Here is a 20,329-nt window from a genome sequence, read left to right as displayed (position 1 = left end):
CCACTTTAAAGAGATCTAGTCCCTGTCCAAGGACGGCAGCAATAGAACAGACAGAAGACTAACAACATGACTCCAAGAATAAAGAGACCAACGGCATTTCTGAAAGAGCTAAGGGGCTCAGTCTGTTCTAACACCCTGTTCTTTCCTGAAAAAGCCTTGGCTGACTTTACAGAACCCAAATCTTAAAAGTTATATATATGCTACAGGCTCCTGGGGGGAAACACACTTAATGTGCTGATACATCTAAGAAAATAGCCACAATCCTTACCTAGAACTAAAAGCAGAGACTTTACAGTCCACTTCCTATCCTACAAGACATTTATTTTATTTATTTTAACAAGTCATTGCTCTGGCAAAGCACTTCACAGCATGGAACATGACTGGAGCCTAAAAATCTCAATCAGTATAACTTCAACATCTGAAGCCAATTTTAGATGACAATTCCCCCTCATTTTCATGGCAAAGAGAAAGAAACATTCTCCAATTGTGATTTTCAGAAGTGATACAAGCCCACATTCCCCTGTTGCTTAGGACACAAAGGTATACAATGACATAAAACAAATTACTTCTATGTAGTGTGTTAAGAGTCAAGTCTTTGACCCACATGCCACCTTGGAGTGCTACAGATCCAGGTACAATTCAGTCCAGCTGGTTGGTAAATTAACATGTTCAGACACACATCACTAAACCCGTTTGCAGTGTGGAAATCCAATCAGTGGTGTCAATGGCCTTTGTTGCCTCACATCTTGCTACCAGATTTGCTGCTACCAGACCAGCCTTTCAGAATGTCGTAAAGCAGGTTTTGATGTTCTGTAACCTGCTCTTGGGAAAACAATCAAAGTGTGTTTATGATTTGCAATATAATGCTTAACACGAGGCTATAAAGCGAGGGCTTTGGAAAACAGTAATTAAACTAAGAAGAGAATCAGGGGAAACAGTAAGCCCATAAAGGCATATTCCATTCAGAGAAGCATTCTCAGGACGACTGTGAAAAATGCTAGGACAGGATTAATTGTCCCCTAGAAGGGGAGTCATAACCGTATTTCTCATTTTAAGTGATCATTTACATTAAGGGATACTATTGAATTAACGACAGAATTGTTGGCAGAAGAAATAAAAAAAGAAAAGCATCAGTTGGAAGATGTCACCATCTAAGAAATGCCCAAATGTGAGGACATGGGGAAGTACATCTTAGAAACTGAGGAAGCATCACATGTTTTTCCTTACATAGGAAGACAGATAAAAGGATACTATCTGGAGAATGCTTAAGGCAAGTGTTGTTCCCATACTGCGTTGAAGAACAAGAGGATTTAAGACACTGTAATTTAAAGTTGGTACTCTTTAGTACACTTTCTACTGTAACCCATTTCTAGTTCCACAAATTACTAGGTTCCTGGAGTATAAGGAATTTGGAGAACCCCAAATTAGAAGTATTAGCAGTATGTTCTAAGTTACGCTGGAAGCTCAAAGTTTCTTCCTACTTCACGAGGGGATGAAGCTCTGAGATGCACCAAGCATAATATGGATTCAAGGCATTAGATGCACCAGCGCTATTAGTGAGGTGAAAAAAATAAATACACATACAGGAGAATCTCAGGAAAAGTGGTTCTTGTTCTTCGCTCCCTCTTCTAAAGTGGATACTTCCTTCTGCTGATGTCTTTCATAGACCTATCTCCAGGAGATGGTGAAATCAGGCAGGCTTGGGGTATTCGTTCTATGAAAGTAGGTGCCACGGCACTTAGAGAGTCTGCAGAAGACCAGGGAGAGACCCGGAGAGAAAAAAGCATGGAATATGATACTTAACGTCCAACTCCAATTTAGGAGCAAGAGAAGCCCTTAAGGGCAAGGATGGGAGAATTTGCTACATATGCCACCTTTTCCCATCAAGTCTCATGGCAGACATTGCTAATTAATTACCACACTATTCTTACTGAATCCATTCACAACCTCTGAATGGTTCTTTAAGTGCTCCAGGCTTCAACCCCCAACTGTTCCGAGCTGGTAATCAAGATAAACCTTTCTGTCATCTCTGCTTGAGGTTACTCACAGTGCACACTCTGTCAACCAGGGAAGGGGGCCACAGTCCTAAGGAATCCTGAATCAAAGGATGTGCATCAGTCTGGAGTGTCTCTTGTGCCGTTTGTCCCTAAGGGACCCAATGAGCTGGCAATAATCAGAAAGGGCAGCTAGCTCTGGACTCTCAGATCTGAAATATAGTGATGTCCTTTCCAACAGAGATACAGCTATCACTGAGACACTCAATGTGTAATTCTACACCTGCAGATTGCAGAATTTTGGAAGTGAAATGGGCCTGTGCTTGTGTGCTTCAACACACACAGGCACGGGGTTCAAAGGGCCGCACACAGACACATTTGGCACCTTGGTTCCACAACAGCACTGTTGACGAGTACTCTATGGCAAAGACTGAGAGCTCCAAGAGAGTCATGTACTCCTAACTCTGCAATCAACACATGATGGAATCTGTTATGTACGAGAGCTGTCAAAGGGAGCTGAGAACCACTGCCCTCCCAGAGATTCCATGCAAACCCAAAGCTACACATCTTTTCCAGTGACCAGAGATGAAGTTGGAGTGTTCTCTCCATAGTGTAGCACCGACACAGGCATGAGTGACAAGCACAGAATGAAAGAGGGGAGAGTTGCTTCTCTAGCCCCCATTCCAGAGGGAAAGATAGAGCTCCACAGGACAAGCGACACCCACTCTCTCCCTGACTCCACATTCATTGATCTGTCCAACCAAGATGGCCTACTTTTCCCCAGCTCTATATGGCTTATTTTTATTGTTCGAATGATTGTAAGTGAACGCAAATGCAGGGTCATTCTCTCCCCCCTCTTCCAACTTGGTATTTCTTATTTACAGTGAAAGCAAGGCCTTGGATAACAGAGTTACTCACTGGAGCAATGCAAGTATGAGGAAGCACAAAGGGAAGATGGTATCCACAAAGTAGATACACAAGCACTTTTTTTTACAAGGCTGTCAAGAAGAACCAAGCAGAGTAAAGTATTTACAGACTTAAGAATCAACAATCCCCTGGCACCTGGGGGGCTCAGCTGATTAAGCACACAACTTCAGCTCAGGTAACAACCTCACAGCTCATGGGTTCAAGCCCTGCATTGGGCTCTGTGCTGACAGCTCAGAGCCTGGAGCCTGCTTCAGCGTCTATGTCTCCCTCTTTCTCTGCACCTCCCCTGCTCACATTCTGTCTCTAAGATAAATAAACATTAAAAAAAAAAATCAACAACCCCCAAATCCAGGAATTGACTTGTACCCAGAAACTGGTTCAGAATTCAGGCATGGGGGGTAGACACACAGCAAGTACACGTCTCAATTTCTTAACATTCAAAGGAATCAAAGAGTCTAAGAAAGGAAAGGAGAGAGGCTTTCACAATTTTTACCGATGCTCGAGATAAAGGTACTTTGGTGAGAGGAAGAAAGAAACCAATTATGGCATTTCCAGCCACATCCTGCCTGCCTGCTTGTGCAGATGTGCTGGTCCTGCACCTGTACCCGGGCTGTCGTCCATCAGGGAAGTGGCCGATGCCTCAGAGGGACTTCCTGTGTTGGGTGATTGCATACATATATCAGTCAAGAGCCTGCTAAAGATGGAAACACAATTTGCCTGTGTCTGGGACTAATGGTGTAAAGAGGTCTGGAGGAGAGTAAGGGTGAACCACACACAGAGCAGTTTCCTTTGTAGTCAAATCAAATAAACATAATGCTGAGTGAACTGTCCATTTTTATATACTTCTAACACTTTGTACTTTTCTATGGCTTTATGGGTATTTGAATGGAAAGCTTTTCATTTTCCAAACCTTGGATTCTTCTTCTTTAAATGAGCACTTTCTACTTCAGTAATTTTTACTTCAAGTTTGATTTGCTACTTAAGTTTGATTCGATTTGAAAACTGAATGACAGCTTCTTGTATCTGAAACATTCAAACTTAAGTAAAGCGATTCATCGGGGCAACAAAGTATCAGTTCTCTCCCCTCGGAGGGTACAGATCCCTCAGATGGCTGGCAATTAATATGCTGCAGGTCTAAATTATTACGACAACTTCAGAGAGCAATTAAAGGTGGAAATGTTCACAGCCAACAACCCAGGAATTACATGTTTTGGTGTTTATCCCAGAAAAATTCTTGAACACATGCACAAGGCTGTTCATTGCCATACTTTTTAAAAAATAATGAAAAACTGCAAGTAAGCATTATCCAAAGGGGTGTGAAATAATTAAACTGTGGTGTGTTCATGTAATGGAACATCATATTGCAGTTAAAATGAACTACCATATATTGTCTATGAATATATACATGCAGAATAAAGTCATAAATACCTGGGCAAGGAAAAGAAAACATGTACCACCTCCAGAATAGGTCACCTTTGGGCTTCAGCTATATTTATGTTTCCTTTCTTTTTAAAAAATCCATGGTGGGCACTGAGGAGGGCACTTGTTGGGATGAGCACTGGCTGTTGTATGTAAGCGATGAATCACAGGAATCTACCCCCAAAACCAAGAGCTCACTGTATCCACTGTATGTTAGCCAACTTGACAATAAATTATATTAAAAAAATAAATAAAATAAAAGATCCATGGTGAGGGGCACCTGGGTGGCTCAGTCGGTTAAGCGGCCAACTTCAGCTCAGGTCATGATCTCGCGGTCTGTGAGTTCGAGCCCCGCGTCGGGCTCTGTGCTGACAGCTCAGAGCCTGGAGCCTGTTTCAGATTCTGTGTCTCCCTCTCTCTCTGACCCTCCCCCGTTCATGCTGTCTCACTCTGTCTCAAAAATAAATAAATGTTTAAAAAAAAAATCCATGGTGATTATAAAATGTCAGCAGTTGTTAAACACGGGTGTTCATTATATTCTGTACTTTTTTGTATATTTAAAATTTCACAAGAAAAATCATATCACCAACCAGGATATAGTAGTTTATCCCATGAGTGGAGGGGAAAGTTATCAGAAATTTGTTTTCTTTTCAGAAATTTAAAAAAATTTTTTTTTTCAATGTTTATTTATTTTTGGGACAGAGAGAGACAGAGCATGAACAGGGGAGGGGCAGAGAGAGAGAGGGAGACACAGAATCGGAAACAGGCTCCAGGCTCTGAGCCATCAGCCCAGAGCCCGACGCGGGGCTCGAACTCACGGACCGCGAGATCGTGACCTGGCTGAAGTCGGACGCTTAACCGACTGCGCCACCCAGGCGCCCCTCTTTTCAGAAATTTTAGAGAATGCCAATTTATCGGTACCCAGAACGTCTGCTCTGGTAATTAGGTTTACAATTTCTACCAATAACGGTATCTGTGCTAAAACATTCTTTTTTATTTTTAGCATTTTTAATTTTTTTTTTTTAATGTTTGTTCATTTTTGAGAAAGAGAGAGAGAGATGGAGCACAAGGTGGGGGGGGGGGGGCAGAGAGAGAGGGAGACACAGAATCCGAAGCAGGCTCTAGGCTCTGAGCTGTCAGCACACAGACTGATGAGGGGCTCGAAGTCAAGAACCATGAGATTGTGACCTGAGCCAAAAGCCACCCAGTGTCCCTAAAACATTCTTTTATGATCTCCTCAACGCCGAAGTTTTGTTTTGTTAGATGGATTTTGGAAATCACACAGCTAGAATGCACTATTGAATTATAATGCTGCAACTCTGAACAAATTTTATTGTTGAACAGGGGGTAATTCTAGCTCACTTCAACCCAATAAATCACTTATTTGTAAAGCTGACTTGTTTCGTGGAACCTCTTGGTGCTGTGTCCTATCACGGGATTTTTCCCCACTGCAAAAAAAATAGCAGTAATGTTTTCGTTTAAAACTATTTTTAGTGCTCTTATTTCAAAAACTGAAGATCTTTCAACCACTTGCCTTTCCTAGGCAGCCAAAGAGGAATTTTAGTTAAAAACTGGCTTGATCCACACACATACCCATTTCCCAGAGATCAGCTGGTGTTCACAACTGCTTGCCAAGCAAGCCCAATGATGGGAGCATCTCCAAGGGCTGCAGCTGGTCAGCAGGGACTGAAGCACTGCCGTGGGCAGGTGGGTGAGAAGAAGTGGGATAGATTCTGACGTTCTCAGAGTCCCAACCTTCCCAAGTACCAATTAAGGGCGCTCCTGATACCAGATTCAGAGCTCCGCCCAGGAGCTTAGGAACTACACATTGATTGCCACTGCCCTAGAACTTCTGACACAAAAGGGGCCTCCTGCCCATTTCTGGTGCTAACAGTGAAGACCGTCTTGGTTTCTTCCCTGATCTATAATTTATCCTCCTAACTCACTATTTCTGCCTCCAAAAGTTTCTGTGGTCCAACTGGGAGAGAGGGCTTTTAAAATCTTCACTACTGTTCTGTGAAAACCAGGTATCATTGTTTAAGAATATGGACGTGAACCCCAGACTAGCATGAGTGTGGACAAACAGAAAGTGAGTCCATACTACTATTTTGATCATAGTCACCATCACTGACATTGACAGTGTCAACAGCTGTCATCACCATGTCCCAAGCTCTCCGTTAACTCTGACATCATATTATCTTAATATCCACAACCACCCTATGAAGTTGATCTCATTATACAGAGGAGAGAGAAATCAGAAGGGTTCAGAAATATCTCCTAGTGAATGGTATCCTCCCTTCTCTGGTCACCCTTCAGATGGCCTGTAACTATGCAAAATATTTTCTCATAGCTGTTACTTGCCTTCTGCTTATCTTAGAAAAAATAGTGGCAATCACATTACAATACAGTTTAGAACAATTATGAGGGGCAAACATAATGTAGGGAGCTTGTAGACAGACCTCTTGACTGAAAGGCTCTTGGAGATAATCTACCCCAAGGGAAGTCCTTTTACTGGTGAAGCCTGAAAAACAGAGGCCTGTACCTGACCCAGAATATAGAACCCCATTGAAAGACTACAGAACTTGCCCACCATATTTTAGATTTGTTCACTTCTCCAAGCACCGGGGAAGATAGATATGTTTTGGTTCACCCTGTGGGCAAGTTTGCTTACTGCTTTCTTCATTCATGAAGCTGGCCACCTACCAGGTGGCAATACAGAACTATGAGCTCAGGACCATTCTGCAGACTTCAAGACAAGGGTGGTAGTAGGCACAGCTAGAATGGCAGAATTGGTTAATACAAGGAGGAAAAAAAAAGCCCCAAACTGACATTATTGAACCGAGGGATTACGGGAATAGGAGTCACATAAATACTCATGAACCAACCACCCTTTATTTCAACACTGGTTCAAGGGCTGCCAGAGGCAGAGAGTCCTTGAATTTTCTACTCCAAATCTACAATTTGGTGTTCATTTTGACGGCACTGGCTTTTGCAATTAAAAGAAAACAAAGAAAGGGGCGCCTGGGTGGCTCAGTCTGAGTCAGTCGAGAGCATCTGACTCTTGATTTTGGCTCAAGTCATGATCTCACAGTTCGTGAGTTTGAGCCCTGCGTGGGGCTCTGCCCTGCCGGTGCAGAGCCTACTTGAGATTCTTTCTCTCTTTCTCTCTCTGTCCCTCCTCTGCTCTCTCTCAAAAATAAAGAAACAAACATTTAAAAAAAAAATAAATGAAACTAAAGAAAGGAAATGGGTCATTAGCTTTGAGATTACACTCCTTACGGGAGAAAGGGCAATGAGAAACATGGCTTCAGTGCGTTTCTGGGCAGAAAACTCAGGAAATCTCACCAGGGCCAAGATCACCATGTTTTCACAGTCACTGCCTAAATAGATAAATGGTACTGAAAACCTTTGGGTGGTTTATAGATTCACCTTTGTTTTAATGTCACAAAGGAAGAGTTAAAAAAAAAAAAAAAAAGAGGTGATGGAGGGGAGAAAAACAAAACAAAACAAAAAACAAAACAGGTCCCTGAGCTAGACAAAGGAAGGAAGAAGAAGGAAAAAAAAAAAAAAAAAAAAAGCCAGGGTTGCCTTGACAACACAAGCACTGGCTGCATTTTAAATAATATTTATTTTTCCTCCTCATTTCAATACAAGTATGTGGTGGCTTTATAATGCTCGACTTGGCTAGGCTGAACGATATCGTTTCTTGGAGGCTTCTGGGTACGGGGAGCCACAAAGAGAGGCTCTCACAGGAGGTATAGAGGCCAGAGGCAAAGCAGCAGCCATTTTGTTCTTCATACTTGTCTTTTATCGGCTGGCTCACCTGGTTGGTGTGGAACAGCAGGTGGGTCTGCAACTGCCCCACCTTCCCCTGGATCCTCCCTCAGCTTCTCCTGGCCCAGGTGTGTGTGTGCTGAGGTCCATGACTAATGGTTCAGGCTTCTGCATGACACCCACACAAGAGCCAGAGGTCGAGAGAATGGACACTGGCTTGTGTGTCCTTGTGGGCTCCAGCCTATCCTTGCTCCCCCCCAGTTACACCCACCTTTCTTCCGAACTGCCTGCTCCAGAATGTGAAGCTTCCGCAACAGAAATAAAGACAGCAGCCTGACAAAGAGTGCTTAGCCGGCCTCAGGGTGAATCTCTTAGCTCTGTGTCTCCCCCAGTAGTCCTGCTTCTCTGACTGAAACCCGACTGATACAAAATATATTGAACGCACATTTTAAAAAGAGCAATTTTATTTTTATCATCAGGGGAAAAAAAAATACTCCTAGGTAAGAGGGAGAATAACGCACTGTAGAAAATCTGGGAAATATCTTTATAAACAAAAAAGCGGGGCGCCTGGGTGGCTCAGTCAGTTAAGCATCCGACTTTGGCTCAGGTCATGATCTCACAGTTCGTGGGTTCGAGTCCCGTGTCGGGCTCTGTGCTGACAGCTCAGAGCCTGGAGCCTGTGTCTCCCTCTCTCTCTGCTCCTCCCCTACTCTCACTCTGTATCTCTCTCTGTCAAAAATCAACATTAAAAAAAAAAAAGTAAATCACCCACAGTCCCAACAAACAACTGTTTCTGTCTGCTTACCTCTATCTATATACTTTTTTGCAAACTTTTGATCGTACCAATTATAGCTTTACACCTTTTTTTAACACTGTATCATTAGTTTCCCAGGTCATTAAAATTTCTTTGATAACATGACATTTTTTTTTCTTTTGATAACATGACTTTTCAATGGCTACAAGATACTGTCAGGATTGTGTGCTATAATATAACCATCCCCTTTAAGTTGGTTATAATCCTGGGCTTTCAAGAACACTGCAAAGAACTGCCTCACGTATAGGTCTTCGCTTTCATTTCTCATCACTTTTGTGGAGTCAATTCCTAGAAGAGGAACGTTTCAGGCTCCAAATACATATTATCAAAAGGTTTTGGTCACCATCTTCAGGTCAATCGGCATCTCATACTCAGGCCAATGGGCAAAATATTTATCAACCCGTATAGCACGGGAGTCAGTGAAGGGTGTCAGTGCATCAGAACCAATGATGCAATGTGGGAACAGGGTCCTGGAGTCCCCTCTTTTGCCATGCCAGGACTTAACCCTTCAGTCCTTGAATCATGGGAGAAAACTGTTGGACCCTTGGGAGAAGAGTCAGACTGTCAGGGGCGCCTGGGTGGCTCAGTTGGTTAAGCGTCTGACTTCGGCTCACGTCATGATCTCGCAGCTCGTGAGTTTGAGCCCCGCATCAGGCTCTGTGCTGACAGCTCAGAGCTTGGAGCCTGCTCTGGATTCTGTGTTTCCCTCTTTCTCTGTCCTTCCCCTGCTCGCACGCGCGCTCTCTCTCTCTCTCGAAAATAAACATTAAAAAAAATAAAAAATAAAAAAGTCAGCTTGGCATGGAGATTTTTACTGGGAGGGCTTGAGGCAGCCGCTCTTTACCAACTCTAAGTTGGCAATATTTTGACAAGATACCATAGTTTCACTGGGGTATACCCAGTGGACATCAGCTCATGTTAGAATTTCTACCTGACTTTCTCTTCTCCACGCTGAACAAACCTCAGTTATTTCAGTCTTTCCCCCAGTGTCTTTTTTTCAAAAGTTTAAGCCTCTTTACAGATTTCCTAACAAGCCCTACAAACTGTGTTTAGCGAAGATCAATCGGATTAGGCCAACAGTCTAAAGCTGACCTTTTCAGTATTGGAAAAGGGACAGAGAACAAAGTACTAATCAAGAGAGAAAATAGACAGTGGATGTGAACATCGCTCAACTACTGAAAAAGGGGCCAGTTTCTAGAAGACGGGACAAAAGCATGACAGTGTCAGGTCTCTCCCCGGTGCAAGTGCTAGAGGGGTCAGAGTGGTAAGGGAGCTGTTGTCTGAGTCACACACACCCACCCCCAAAGCCTGGTGGCTCCTTCCCCTGTGCCCCAGAGCCTGTTTGCTTACCCCGTTACGGAGCTTATGACAAGACTTGGTAACTATTTGATTTTATCTACCTCTCCTACCAGGATCACCCACTGCAGGAAATTTGACTTATTTGTTTAATCATCCTCAGAGTTTAGCCAAGAGTTTAGTCAGTACTTTCTGACCTACAGAAAGTACTCCATACACATCAGGTGAGTCACAAACCAGCTTGCCCTCCGCCAACTGTATTGCTGCATGGAGTGAAGAAACTCAAAGCTCGTTGTTCCTTAGTGGTTCAGTCTGGCATTATATGCAATTATGTTCCCTTTCAGAGCCATGGAATATGTAGACAAGGCAGAGAGTTTCAGAGCCTACAGAGCCTGAGGATGCCCACTGTCCTCCAGCTTATGTGCTTCCCTCATTTTCTTTAGAGAAGCAGAGGGGGAAAGACAGCCCGATCTTATTTCTGTTCACTTCTACTTCTGCTACTTTCCTCAACCCCTGAGCCCTTAGGAGTACAAATCCCAACTGGAATCCATTATCAGGTGAAAACTCAATGGCAGGAAACCAACGCAAGTACTTCTTTAAAAGTCTAGAAACATACTTACTGAAATCTGGTTTTCTCCCTTTTCTGGACTCCCTCTCCCCAATCTTGACAGCTAACACAGTGAGTGCCTGAAAACCCAAAGCTCACTCTACTGTACATTTAAACTACCATCAAGGAGGGATATCTAGCTTCTCTTCCTTCTCACGTCTTCCAGGTCCAGTGCCCAACCACTGCTTCTTGTCCCAGCCTCCCCACAGGAGCCTCTCAGATACTGGAAACGACTACAGGGCGAACTATCATCTCGCCCCCTCGTTTTATACCTGGCTTGTTTGACAGCTGTGCGGAAAACTGGTGGTTCCTTTGGTCTTAATTCCAGCGCTTCAGCCTACGTTCCTTTGAACGCAAGAGGGCCTCCGCTCTCAAGGAACTGAAACTGCACCCTGGCGACTGTACACAACACAACTTCAATCTTTTTTTGGTGTGTGGCAAAAGGAGAATTGCTTTTTGTGGGGAGGAGTGGGGAAGCGATCCAATTAGGATATGCGAACCAAAAGGCGGGAGTGAATGAAAAGTACCAGCTGAATTTTCTGCCACTTTTCCTAGAGGTCTCCAAAATGTACCTGGCACCAGATCAGCACTTTGCACAAATCACAACAACTCCGCTGCAGCCGGGTCGGGCACGATTCTTAAGGGATTTAATTGAACTACAGTCAAACACACACTCAGCGGCGCAGTAAAAATCCACCTCCTCCACAGAAGACCCGAAAAGATGCAGAAGTGCAATATGGAGAATCCAAAGCCATTTACTTAAGCCGTGGCTTTAGAGATTGGAGACAGAAGGAGGGCAATTCGTACATTCCTCAAATCTTGATCTTCGCCTCAAATACCTGATGACACTACCGCTAACAGTGTCCAGCGCCACTCCTCTACTTGGCAAACTCTGAAGCTCCAGGAGGGGAAGCAGGTATTTTTTGGAGACTTACAAGGACTGGCTAAGTGAGGCAACTGGTGCAGTCGCTCCCGTGGAAAACTGCAATTAAAGATTCCTGCCGGTGCCGATAAGATCGCTGCCACCGTGACACGGGGCACACGCCCTTTTATTCTCTCCTCTCCGCAGCCCTCTCCTTGCTTTTCCCAGGGTTTAAAAATCATGTTAACAATAAGCAAATACAGCATGGCCAGATGCCTTTCGTGGTCAGATGGTTCATTGTTTAAAAAGTTTCAGTTTAAAATCCAAAAGATTGTTAACAGATGCAGTTTCTGGCTAGAGACTGGGAAAAACCTCACTTAAACAAAAGAGTATGTTGTGATTGGAACTAAAAAGGGAATTACCTTTAAAGATAAGAACCACAAACATTTCCTATTCGAAAATACCTCCAGCCCCACCAACAGGACCTTTTTTTGGCCCTTTCACAGAAGTGAAAATAATTTGACAGTGGACTGCTGCATATGACAAACCACGGCTGCCCAACCAGCCCCGTCATTTTTACAGATTTGTTTGGACTTTCAACAAGGCCACAACATCCATCTCTTACTCTCCCCCGGATTACTCAATTAGGCAAGCCTCCAATTAATTTCTCTCCAATTCTTTCAGCCCCAGAAATACTTTTGCTGCTTTCATTTTGGCTCTGGAAACGGGTTTTCAACCGGAGACTTAGACTTAGATAGAGACGAGTGTGAGAAATGAGCATGGAGCCTGATAAGCAGACAGCCGCTGTTGGGACGCAAGTCACTATTGGGTGGAAAAGAGCCACTTGGCTGAGTGAGGCCTGGCCCCATCCTCAGTTCCCAGTCTCGTTTGCCTCCACAACTGCTGTACACTTTTACACAGAAAGCCTGCTTTTCACCAACTCATGTGTCTGTTTCTGTTGGCTTTCGTGGGCCCTTACTCTATGGTTTCACTATGTGTGAGAATGTCTGTAATGTGCTGGGTTCTAATCTTGAGAGATGGAAAATCTAAAAAGCCGTGAGTATGTAGCTTTCCCTTGGCCCGAGAAATAGATGTGGTTTGACTTGCTGGTGACAAGCCTGATTTGAAAAGGCGACCAAAGATACCATCCAAGGAAAACAATCTGCTCGTAGTAATATGGATGGCCACCATGGGCTCCACTTTGAGAATGAGCAAACTGTCCGTTAGGGGATCGCATTATATGATGGGAGGTAAACGTTATGCCCTTTTCACACTTAAATTTTTGTGTTCTCTTACTCATTGTATTATTTCCCTATTTATTACAGTGCCCCAGAAAGGTCAGTTTCAGATCCATCACATAGCACGCTTAACAGTTTGAGAAGCTCTAATCAAGAAAAACCTACATTTAGCAACACTCCCATCCAGTTTTTTAAAACCATTTTTAAAAGTTTATTTATTTATTTATTTTGAGAGAGAGAAAGACAGAGAGAGAGCACGTGTGAATGCACGAGTTGGGGAGGGGCGGGGTGGGGGGGAGGGGGGGAGGGAGAGAATCCCAAGCAGGCTCCTCACTGTCAGCGTGGAGCCTGATGTGGGGCTCGAACTTACAAACCAGGAGATCACGACCTGACGTCAAGTCAGACACTTAACCCATTGAGCCACCCAGGCTCCCATCATACATTTTAAAGTGAGGCAGATCTATAACCCCACGGGAATCCCCAAAGACTTCAAATGGCTTTCCCACTCAGCCACAACTTGGCTGTCACGTAAGGAATCCAGGCTGCAGGGCTGAAGCCTGCAGGAGAACCACATTTCCAAAGGTCTGTGCAATCTGGCCAGGTACTAGTAGGAAGGGCCCATCCATCAAGAAATGGGACTCAGAGGCCAGGGGCCACATCCCTATCTATCCTCCTACAAAAAGGCAACCTCACCATGTGCACATGAGGCAGGGTTTGCAAGGGGATTTGATAGGCCTGGAAATTGAAAAATGAGCAACAGCTGCCAAGTCCAAGGTCATTACTATCCTCCAGGATTTGCCTTTTCTAGTCTAAGGGGCAGCAGTTTCCATGATTAACTTACAATTGCTGTCAAGGGTGTAATAAAATCTGGGAAAGAAGAAAACTTTCCCCTCAGTAAGCTGCTCCCATTTTCCTGCCCTTTCCTTCCCTCCAGTGTATCTTCTCAGTCCCCACTTCATATTGTTTCCTAATTTTGAGAAAAAAACTCTGCACTCAGATGAGCCAAAATAGACAGACATGTCCTCTGTGCACATAAGGAACTTGAAGATTTTTCCTTCTTGGTTCCAGGGGCCAGGTCCTGAGATGGCTGTGTGAAAGTTCCCTTGCTTTCAAAGACCATACAATACCATCACTTTCAGAACTGAACATATTTTAATTTCAAAATGCTTTCCCAGTGTATTATACCTGGTCCCTGAGCTATGACAATCAGTTCAATAAGAGAGAGACAGTACAAAGAGAAAAAAGAAGAAGACACAATCATTCACAAACATATCTTCCTAGTTACTACTAGATTCGGAATCCTTAGGTCTACAACTTGGTCTGATCTGGTAACAGCTCAGAAAATCATACGGAGAGGTTAGAGCTGGATACGTCTCTCGGCAAAGGCCCCTGGAACCAAACCCCACACATAGTTTTAGCAATTGTAACTGCTCAGGTGGAAAACTAATTGTGCTTTAAATTTTTTTTTTGACAGTTCAGCATAACACTCATGACAACTTAGTGGTTCACTCGTCATGCACTCATTTCAGCGTGTCCAATGCTGGAGTTACAAAGATGAGCTAGGACATGGTGCCTCGCCCCCAGAGGCACAAAGTCTGGCTGGAGAGGGGCACACGCAGCCTCACTACTGCAGACATGTTTCTGGAAGGACAGCACAGCAATCAGACAAGGCAGCAAAGGGGCAGTGGTGCCCAGAGACACTCACATGGGTAAATGGAGGTCTCACAATGCACGCTAGTCACATAGGAAAAGGTTTCTCTGACTGATACTGTGTCTTGAAAAGAAATTGGATTGCTATAGTTTGTTCTTATTTCCTTGTGGCAAGAGTGAGGAACTCGAGTGTCTACTGCCTGTTAGAGAGAGAGGTACCATTTCTCCTAGGTGCTAGCCTGCCCTTCCTGCTTACCCCATTGTGATTCAAGTTTCTACTGAACACAAGAAAAAAGTGGCAAAAGATGGTCATGAACTTGATTAATTCCAAAAATGGGGTGGGCATGCATGGTCTCAGAATTTGCCACAGGGTAAAAGATAGCAGAGTGAACTTTATTGCAGGAGATACAGTCCATGTGGTGATGCTTAGCACCACAGGACAGGACATTCTCCCCTTCTCCAAAGGTAACAGAACCCAGAATAAAGATCGATTTCCTTGAAGCTGGGGCCATATAACAGTGGGCTGTGAGGGAATTCAGGTGGATGACTCCTAGGACATGTCCCTAAGAGGGGAGGTGGGGAAGTTTGTGCCTTCTTTCCCTTTCCCACATCCTCAGTTTGGAATATGAAATGGTCAGACAGCTACTTTGGACCATGAGGATGAGGCCACACCTTAGAGATGCTGAAACGGAAAGCTGCTAGAAGGTAAGAACAGAGGAGTGAGACCCCAGAATACTAGTCCTAACCTACCGAGATACCAACTTTTATGTAAAAAACAGAGAGAAAATTTGATCTTGGTGTAAGCCAATATTATTTTGGGTCTCAGTCATAACAAGACTGTGAATAGCAGGTACAGGTATAGGAGATATGGGAAGGTGTCCAATGAAGTGTTGATAAAAACGACATCTGAGGCATCACCACATTGCCCCATGTAGCAACAAGGCCACGATCTGGTCTGTACATTATAAAGAACTGTCTGAATTCTGGTGGCGAAACGAGAGAGCAAAGGGAATCAACAATGATAATTTTCCAGTTAACCATAAACATAATGAACTTCTTACCTTTTTCTTGCTACAGTATATTTGCCATTTCTTCTCAGCTGGAAGTGCAAACATGGCTTCCCTGTGTTTGTCTGTCAGGTCAAGTTCATCCTGAGAAGAAAAATAATAATTAGTATTTCAGAGATTAAATGTTATTCCTATAGGAGAGTTTATCAAGCGTCATTACAGAGGGGGGAAAAAAAAAAAGAAACCAACACAGAATTCAATGAACTTGGAAAAGACTGGGACTGTAAGGTGTATGTTGTCACCATTAAGAAGGCACGTCCCTGGCATGGGGCTGAGTATCAAGCATGGCAAGAAGGACAAGGCTCAGCCTACACTTACTGCAGGGTGTGGGAAAGTGAGCTGAGCACACACAGAATCATCCTGAGCCAGTGTGTACAGCTTGGGGGGGGGGGGTGGTCTGTTGAGCAGTAAAGGCCATCAAAGCTCCAGAGTTTGGAAGATTACTCATATTATAGATGAGGATTTCCTGGGGGTGGCTCCACCAACACTGAGTATCAGGCTGGACCTGAAGAACTTGCACATGACAAGGAGAGGAGAGCAACAGCACCAAAGGCAGGGTGCGAGACCAGACTAGGTGTGTTTGGGGGACAGAGATCAGCTTAGCCGAAACAGCAGAATTATGCAAAGAATCATCACATAAAAGGTTTGGGAGATTGGGAGTGATCAGTTTGTGAAGAGTCTTTTTTTTTTTTTTTTTTTTGTAATGTCTATTTATTTTGAGAGAGAAAGAGAGAGAGAGACCAGAGGATGGGGAGAGACAGAGAGAGAGAGAGACGGAGAGAGACAGAGAGAGAGAGAGAGAGAGAGAGAGAGAGAGAGAATATCCAAAGCAGGCTCCACAGTCAGCACAGAGCCCGATGTGGGGTTCAAACGCATGAAACGTGAGATCATGACCTGAGCAGAAACCAAGAGTCAGATGCTTAACCAACTGAGCCGCTGAAGCACCCTGTGAAAAGTCTTAGGAAAAAGAATAAGGAGTTTATTCTCTTGACCAAGGAGAGCCAATGACGGCTGTGAACAAGGGCGTGGCGTCTTCACTGCCACAGGCCCCACTAACGTTTATTCAGTGCTTCTGGAGCCAAGCACCATGCAGGCATTTTCTCAGTTCCCACGACAACTCGGAGTTCCATTCATTATTACCTCCTCGTAATAACAATGCCTGTTGTAATACAACTGGGGGAAATTTGGGTGGGAGACTGGGCAAGGAGCGTGCTCCAGACCACGCACCTGGTAAATGATGGGGCTGGTTTTCAGCCTATAGCTGTCAGACTCCAGGACCCAGACTCAGCCTCTCAGGTCAGTGCCTGGAAACATGAATTTTACAGTGGAGCGAAGCTTAGACTGGACACTAAGGGAGAGCAATTTACAAACATCCGTAACTACTGAATAACAACAGTAGGATAACAAATATAAAGTGCTTAGACATAAGTTCTTGGCATTTAATAACTCAGTCATCCCTGGTCCTTATTACTGGCATTGAGCGTCTGGTACATTTTTATTACATAGGGAAAGTTATCTAGTTGAGAGGCTGGTGGGTGTAGGACACATAAAAAGATGCTGTAAGTTAAGGCACGATAAGGTTTAGATCCCTGAGGAGTAGGAACTCATCCCCTGCCTGAATGCCTTTGGTATTTATCTGCAATTCTGCCACTTGTAGACTCTAGCTTCATATCTCATACTTGTACCTCCGTTTATCATCAAGCCCTGTTATTTCTCTCTTGAGAAGTGTCAGGATTTTTTAAAGTTTATTATTTATTTTGAGAGAGAAACAGAGAATGCGCACGCACAAGTGGGGGAGGGGCAGAGAGAGAGAGGGAGAAGGAGAACCCAGAGAGAGAATTGACAATACGGGGCTCGATCTCACGAACTGAGAGATCACGGCCTGACATGAAACCAAGAGTTGGATGCTTAACAGACTGAGCCCCCCAGGTGCCCTTTTTTCCTTTCTAAAATTTCCAATGAAGCCACCCAAACTTACACTCTAATAGCTGCTCCCTCGACTCCTGGCAATAGCCTGCCCACTTCTCCTCCTTGCCTTTCCAATCCTTCCAATGGCACATCCAGAATTCATTAAAGCAGTGGTACTTAAGCCTGAGAGAACATCAGAATCACCTGGAGGACTCCTGAAATCATTGATCACCCCGTGTTAAGGATTGAGTCAGTAGGAGGATGTGTGAAAATGTGAGTATCTAAAAAGTTTCCAAGTGGTGCTGATGCTGCCGGTCCGGGGACCACATTTTAAAACGACTGCCTTAAAAATAGAGCTCCTGTGCTGTCCTGAGCTCCCAGTTCAAACAACTTCATTAGTTCCACATGCCTACAAAAGTAATTACATATTCCTCAGCTCGCCTTTCAGGTCTTCCATTTATAAGCCCCAAGTCACTTTGCCAGGCTTGCTTCTGGTTATCCCTTCTGCCCTGTTCTGTTAACCCCGCACCTCCAGGGCCTGGCCACTCTGGGCTGCATACCCAGATATGTGCTACTAGCTTCCTGGGGAAGTTCTCAATCTCGTTAAGACCTACTGCCTCGTCTCCAGGATGGGCCTATCATTTCTCTTGCAGGGCTGTTGTGAAATTAGCAACATCAGCTAGGTATGGAATAAAGCTCAGCACAGGGCGGGTAGCTGAGGAGCTGCAGTGTTGTTATTTCCTTCGTCATTTAAACATAAATCAGGTGCTATTTTCTTTTAAGAGCAAGATAAACAGTTCAGTCACTTAAATGCACACCCACACATATTACACCCTAACCACAAGAAACTAGTTACGAATTTTGGCAATGAACAACCAGAGAAGGGACAAAAGATATTTACCGAAAATTGCATTATGAGGAAACATGCTAAAATGTTAAAATTTTGGCATGCAACTATTATATATGTGAAGTGAGAATTTTTCTTACTTCCTTTTTTAATTTCCTAGAAGCCACACCTGCTCTCACCTATTGATGAATGGGGAAAATAATGGTGACATAAATTACTTGGGGTTGGGGGGCAGATGCAGGGGATGGCCAGGTTGGTTATCCAAACAGCTCGATAATATGGTGCCTAGTTTGGGGAGAAGGTTTGTGATTTGTAGGAGAGAAAAGCACTCCTTGTGTTGCATCCTTTACTATACTACAGCACTGTTTTTGCTAACTGGGCGGAGGTGTGAACAAACATGTGAGTCCTAAAACCTACAGATTCACAGCAAAGAGTATTAATATTACTACATTTTGCTGTTAGAGGTAGAAAAATGCTCCCTCAATTTTGAGACACACAAATGACCAATTTTGAATTGAGAGAACACAGTCGAATAGGACTTAGAAGCAGACGGTTTTATGCAAGAAGACACTTTGCATAAAATAAAAAATAAACTGCTATAGGGTCTCGATATAACTTTGGATTACAGTAAAAAAATGGGGAAGAAATAAATGAATACTGGTAATAGTAATAGCTAACAATTACTGAGCACGTTCTGTATGCTTAGTACTGTTTTATAGGAATTAATTTAGTTTATTTTCACAACAATGCTATAAAGTGGGCACTGTTACCGCATTTTTAAGGAAACTGAATCATAGAAAGATTAAATAGCTTGCTCAAGGTAACAAAGTTAGCGAATGGTGGAGAAGGAACTGAAGTCTAGACTGTCTGTTTACAGAGTCCACGTTCCTAACCACTAGACCGTTCATTCTGTTGATCATTCGACAAGTAGGTAAAATCATGGCACTGACGCAAATATGAAAATGTATCCATCTGCTGCACTCACAGCCTACTAAACTTCCGTTAGCAGAGAGAGGAAGATGTTGTCGTCAGACACCCCTGAGTTCCAGGCCTGGCTCTTATGGGTCATGCAAACTTGGACAAGTGACTTAACCTCCAAACTTCAGTTTCTTCACCTGGAAAATGAGAATGACAGCATCTATCTGAGAGAGTCCTCTCAAGGATTCATTCATGCAGCCAACAACTTGTTTTCAGGCTTTATTCAATGCTAGGCATTACGCTACATCCAAGAGACAAAAAAGTATCACAGAGCTCAAATTCTTGAGTAAGAAGGGAAATCAAATAATCACATGAACTGAGGTATGATCACACAAGATGCTGAGATCTGACAGCCCACTTGTGCAGAAAGGCAGAGCAGTGAAGGGCTGTCCCAAGGAAGTGAGGTCAAAGTTCAGATGACTAAGAACCAAATAGGTAACAAGCAGAGGGGACACTGAACAGTAGCCTTGAAGGACAATATGAACTCTGGTCTTTCTCTTAGGAGCAACCAGAGGTCACTGGCAGATTCTGAGTAAGAATGACATAGATTAAATTAGATAATGACTGGGAGTGCCTAAGCACAATGTCCAGAGTGTAATAAGACCCCCATCCCTCCATTCCAAAAGTATCTCTCCTCTGACTCATTCCATTTTCATAACATGGCTGAATCAAGCATGTGAAACTCTTACAAGACTATTACAGCCTTAGAGATCAATCAACACTCGCTGTCCTACCCATTCCAGGACCAGGGCCAGACATTATAAAGAATACAAAGATGAATAACAGACCCCGATTTCATGGAATTTAAGAATCTAGTTAGGAAGACAAAGATGATAGAAAGCTTCAATGGTTCCCTTTCCTTTCAGGATCAAGTCCAAAATTCCTCAGGAGGTAGGTAGAGGCCCTTTGTGATAGGCTGACTTGTCTCCTCTCCTTCCCCTCCCCCTC

General features: G+C 43.8%; 1 protein-coding gene across 3 annotated transcripts in view; it reads right to left on the bottom strand.

The window, feature by feature from the left end:
* The window catches only part of DAAM1 (dishevelled associated activator of morphogenesis 1), a 176,019-nt gene that overhangs the window by 71,263 nt on the left and 84,427 nt on the right, over window positions 1-20,329 (bottom strand). For all 3 annotated transcript variants that reach the window (XM_030319227.2, XM_030319228.1, XM_030319226.1), the window contains one exon: window positions 15,643-15,732. In XM_030319227.2, the coding sequence (XP_030175087.1) occupies window positions 15,643-15,732 (90 nt within the window). The remainder of the gene's footprint in view (window positions 1-15,642; window positions 15,733-20,329) is intronic.

The sequence above is a fragment of the Lynx canadensis genome, chromosome B3 (genome assembly GCF_007474595.2).
Source record: "Lynx canadensis isolate LIC74 chromosome B3, mLynCan4.pri.v2, whole genome shotgun sequence".
Taxonomy (NCBI): domain Eukaryota; kingdom Metazoa; phylum Chordata; class Mammalia; order Carnivora; family Felidae; genus Lynx; species Lynx canadensis.
The sequence above is the reverse complement of the archived record's forward strand: the minus strand, read 5'-3'. Positions and strand labels throughout refer to the sequence as shown.